Source organism: Poecilia formosa, unplaced genomic scaffold (assembly GCF_000485575.1).
Source record: "Poecilia formosa unplaced genomic scaffold, Poecilia_formosa-5.1.2 Scaffold318, whole genome shotgun sequence".
Lineage (NCBI taxonomy): Eukaryota > Metazoa > Chordata > Actinopteri > Cyprinodontiformes > Poeciliidae > Poecilia > Poecilia formosa.
In genome coordinates, this window is record NW_006800257.1 from 433,952 (window position 1) to 438,982 (window position 5,031).

Sequence of the window (5,031 nt, forward strand, 5' to 3'; positions counted from 1 at the left end):
ACTGAAATAGATAACCGCTTACTGATCAAACAGAGAACTTCCACATTTTCCTTATATGAGTGAGTGAACTCTTATTTTATACCAGCAGCTCTGCAAGAGGGGAAACCACAGTTCCAGGTACTTTGGCTAATCTCAGAATTTAGTCCATCCTGGACATTTTCTGCTTTAAGCTTTTTGCACTTCAATGATCAAATCATGAAGCTCACTGTACTCATAACTCTTCCTCACAATCTCAGATTCGAGTCTGAGAATCCGAGTTCTTCAGAAATGTTCCAGTTATGTGTCCCATGTTACTCATTTTTATAAATGAGAAAACTCTGTGTTTTGCACACATTCATTGTGGGGTAAACCAGTGGTGGTGACTGAGTCTTACAGAAACTTGAGGAAGATAGTTTGGACTTTTACACCCTTAATTTGCTTTCTGGAAAAAGAATATAATTCACCCCATTTCCACCACAGAGTAGAGAGGCAGGAAACCCAAACCCTAACCCTGTAGTGAGTTTATTATACCGAGAATCCTGTTGGAGGGATCTGCGTCTTGTCCCAGTGGTCTGGCACAGGAGAAAAGATTCCTGCAGGCCTTCTGCAGGGATAGATGGTGAGGATGAGTTTCATGTTGAACCATTTTAAAACATTGAGATCACATTCACAAGCAGAGGACTAACACAAAGCTGCGTTAGGTCACTTTCCTCAACCTACCTCACTTTCTTGGTTCGGACATCAGCAGCAGACACAAACAGAGGACGTCTGCTCACAAGCCTCTTAGTACGGTAGTGCTTATTTGTTTGAATCATGTCTGAAGGGAAGAAAGACATATTAACTGAGGTTGTATTTATTTGTTGTTTGAACCCATTTAAAATGTCAAAGTCTTGTGTTTTACCCTGGAAACTAAGAGAATAAGACTGGGAGCCAGCAGAGAACTCCACTTCGCTCTCATTGTCCAGAAACTTCTGCTCCAGAGTTTCACTTCTGATGTCTGATGATTTCCCTCCGGCGCTCTGCAACACAATGTTGGTGGTTCTGACTCAGAACATGGAGAAAAATATCAGAAGATACAGCTAGCAAGAAATTTCACAACACAAGTAATTTGATGTCTGGGTTAGAACGAGACCCTGACAATAAAAATGACCTTCCATTGGTGCCGTGCTACCACCATGTCTGACCACAGGGATGGACGGTGATGTGAAGCAGTAGTTTTCTGCCACACACACACAGGAAGCTTCTGTATACTTTGATTTTGGCTCTGACCAGAGAATCTCATTCAACTTGTTTGCTGTATTTCCTATAAGGCCAGAGGTAGGGCTTCCTGCAGCTTTCTTGAATCAAATTAACAGACATGGACACTTCTGAAACAGATTTTTTATTTATTTTTTTTTGCCTTCTGATTTTGAGCACAAAATGAGCAAAATCTTGATATAACACAAGTATTTAGAAATCATATAAAAACTTCATGTACTCACATCTGAACCGTACAGGTTCCACTTTCCAAACTCGTCCTGCCAGTACCAGAGCCACTCTGTGGTGTGAATGAAGGTCGGCTCAACCAAAGAGTTCACCGTAGTGAGCCGCCGCACTTTGTTCCCTCCTCGAGTCATGGTGTCAAAATGAACAGGCGGACTGCCGCTGCTGCAAACACAAAGCAATGCTTTAGTGAATTTACAGAAGATGCAATAAATGTTATAGTTGTTAAACTCATCACCATCATTGTGGGAGTTCTTCAGTGTAGATGATGTCTGTTTCATATTTTGAGGGGTTTTGTTCAAATTAAATTTTAAATGCTACAATTATTTCCCATAGAAAAGCTGTGCAAAACTAAAAACTATTTAATATAAAAAAGACAATCTAAACATATTTATATGCTTTTTGCTTAACTTTACAGGCCAGCCACAACAATTATGAAGATAACTTTAATGGAATGTAAGCTGCCGAAAAAGAAAAATGTTGAAATTTCTGGGCTACTGTACAATACATAAATATCCAACAAAAATAATAACCGTCCACTAGTGACCAACCAACCACATGAACCAATTTTGGATATTTTGAACATAAAAGAAATGAGGGATTGAAGCATCAATGTTCTGTTGAGCTACTGCAGCTTATTATACTGAAACAGTAAATGTGAATCTCTGGCAAATGATTAGCATTTCATAGGTTGATAAATATAGCTAAAATAGAAAAAGTGGAATTCAGAAAAATAGGAAAAGTAGAATTTGGGAAAAATAAAAAAATAAAATGGAATAAGGAAAACAACACAACAATTTCACAGCGCCATAGTTCCAAAGTGCTGCTTCACTGCAGAGAACAAACAGCACACTTCCTACTCCCTGCAGCTCTTCCCATTCTCGATCATTCAAAGAAAAGGCTCCTGAAGCTCCAGGTGGCTGTATTGCATTGATCAATCAAAGGAATAAATCTTGATCAGGGTTTGCTCAGAATTCTGCAGAAGGAACCATGTAGTTACAGGTTCCCCAAGACAACCGATGGCAGCTGCCACCACACCGAGGGAGAAAGAAGCATGGCAGCCGACGATCGTTTGAAAGCTAACATTTACTAACCAAAAACACACTGTTAGCCACAACAGCTAACGGCTCTCAACACAAACACAACCTAAGTTCCCAAGAGACAAAGTTCATCTAGTAACTAGTAACGTGTTGACAACCCAGTAAGAAGACTTTGCTAGCAGACAGTCAACACCACAGTTAAAGAAAGCCTTTTTTACACACTTAAAGAAGGCAATTTGTCAAGAAACCTGCATGGAGCCACTCAGTTTTTCCTTTCTGTAACAGCTGAGAAGGTGGTTTATGCCCGGCAGAGCAGAATACCTGTACGTGTTGCTGGGATCGCAGTATTCCTTTTCAATTGCCTCGTTATCAGGCAAGGATTTCCACTGGCCTCCTTCCTGGACCTGCCATCTGTACGGCATCTTGTCATGAGCTTTAAAACATTTGTCTGAAAAAAAAAAAAAAATTAACAAATGACAAATAGTTTAAAGAGCCAAAACAAGAAAAGCAAACAGGTGCTATGGGGAATGACAGGCAATCACGTACCATCATGCTTACAGTGGCCTTTAATGAAGTACATGCATATCTCGGTTTTATCTAGTAAAAATGAAAAAAAAAAACAACAAAACAACAAAATTAGGTTTTTTTTTCACTTCTTTTGATGAATTATTTCTTCCCATTCTATAGTTTGTGTATTTACCTTTGACATTTTTGTTTTTTTGTCTGCCTTTCTGCTCATCTGCTCCATTTCCCTCTTGGCCACCAGCTGCACCAATCGGGTTTCCCCTCATAGCCCTACCAGATCCCCCCCTCATATGGAGCCTCAACGCTTCTCTATTTGCGTAAGCGGACTTCAAGCACTGAATGATGCTGTCGGGCACCATCTTATTATGCAGGCTTTTTATTGGCTGAGGAGCAAAAAAGTCGTGGGCTCTGGAGCAGCTGCAGCTTTGGGTCAGGTACTTCTGGCAGATGTGGAGTCTTTCACAATCTACGCCGCTCGTACACCGGCCAAATTCTCCATCACCGTTATTGTAATCAAAACATATCTGAGGAAAACAGAGGAAAATGTTCAATTACAGTGCAATCAAGTGTAATCGTTGTTGTTTCTGATGTGAAACTTCATGAGGTGAGAATGTAAAAACGTTGGTGGACTTACAGCAGGCAGCATGGAGTTGTCGCTCTGCAGCAGCAGCGTACACAGCTCCGCCCTGCTCAGGCCCTCCAGCTCATGTTCTATCAGCAGCCTTTGGTTGTAGTCAGAGTTCAGAACATGGGGGAAACTGCAGCCTCTTCTGTTGGGGAAGAATACACAGTTTTTCATGACAGATTAAACTCTTGTTCAGAAAGCAGAGCTGGGCCAAGAAAAAAAAAAGAAAGAGTAAGATCCTTTTAGAATTTTTAAAATATTTTTTTGTAAATGTCGCATCATTCCCAGTGGGATGCAGGGTTATAAATATGATGAGTCCTTGTGACACACTTGTCACATTGGCTTCAAACATTAGTTGTTGGGATATTACCTAACACTAATAATCTGTTGGTACATATATTTACTTTGCTCAGTTTTCTCATATTTCATTTTTGTATTTACAGAAATACCATACCGTTTCTTTTTACTAAAGGTCCGCCGATTGCAGTTTTCTGGTTGATCGTGGATTTCCAATCTTTAAAAAGCCCAACCTGCCGATTCCAGTTTTGGCCGATGTTGAATTTTTAGTCTGAAATATTTGTTAATATAGCAATAAAATAGTTGCGTTGACAACTGTGGGCTGACTAACTTCAAACAAGCAGATATGACCTTGTGGGTGGGTCAGTCATTATTCCACTATGTTTTCAGTTCCTGTTTTTTACAGGTAGAGCATTTTGGCTGAATAAAAACGGTTTAGAAGTAAATTCAGAGGTTAAGACATATTCCTGCCAATGAAACGGTGAACCATTTATAAGATTTGCGTTTTGATAGCAATAAAACCCATGTTGAATTTTGTCATAAGACTTGTTTTGAGCCCTAACTTTATAAATGTTTAATGTAAACTGAAGATTTTAGAATTTAACAGCTTCATTGTTTTTCATCTACTTACCCTACATAATATTGGTAACATTAAAAAAATATAGCTCCTTATACAAAAACATGCTAACTCTAAAAAGGTAAAACACAATGTGATTTTGTCAACAGTACAAGTTATGCGTCATTTATAGGACTTATCAGAAGCTAGCAAAGAAAAACAAAAAACGAATGATTAGTTGATTTTTGTTTCAACGGTCATTCAGATACAAGTAGATTCATGTATTTTGCCATGGAATAACGTCGCTTTGCTACTTTAAATTTAAATCTCTGTCAAAAACTTTTCAAGCCTGTATTTCGCAATTCTAGTTGAATTCTGAGGTCATAATGCCATGTCTCTTATGTCCGTTTATTTATTTATTAGCTTACTGAAAATCCGAACGTCACAAGATCAAGGTATCTTTCTCCGCAGCACGTGAACGCACCATGGGTAATCAACGAAGACAACAAATTAAAAGGTAGCGTTCA

At 39.1% G+C, this 5,031-nt stretch overlaps 1 protein-coding gene across 2 annotated transcripts in view; it reads right to left on the minus strand.

Annotated features, from left to right (window-relative positions):
• Nucleotides 1–5,031, minus strand: part of LOC103152567 (poly [ADP-ribose] polymerase 12) — a 26,314-nt gene that overhangs the window by 5,546 nt on the left and 15,737 nt on the right. The window contains exons 2-9 of one of the 2 annotated variants that reach the window (XM_007573073.2): nucleotides 3,661–3,796; nucleotides 3,202–3,550; nucleotides 3,048–3,098; nucleotides 2,823–2,949; nucleotides 1,461–1,626; nucleotides 881–998; nucleotides 700–796; nucleotides 511–583 (exon numbers count right to left, since the gene is read on the minus strand). The exons of the other annotated variant lie outside the window; for it this stretch is intronic. Of the exons in view, the coding sequence (XP_007573135.1) occupies nucleotides 511–583; nucleotides 700–796; nucleotides 881–998; nucleotides 1,461–1,626; nucleotides 2,823–2,949; nucleotides 3,048–3,098; nucleotides 3,202–3,550; nucleotides 3,661–3,796 (1,117 nt within the window). The remainder of the gene's footprint in view (nucleotides 1–510; nucleotides 584–699; nucleotides 797–880; nucleotides 999–1,460; nucleotides 1,627–2,822; nucleotides 2,950–3,047; nucleotides 3,099–3,201; nucleotides 3,551–3,660; nucleotides 3,797–5,031) is intronic. 2 annotated transcript variants of the gene reach the window in all.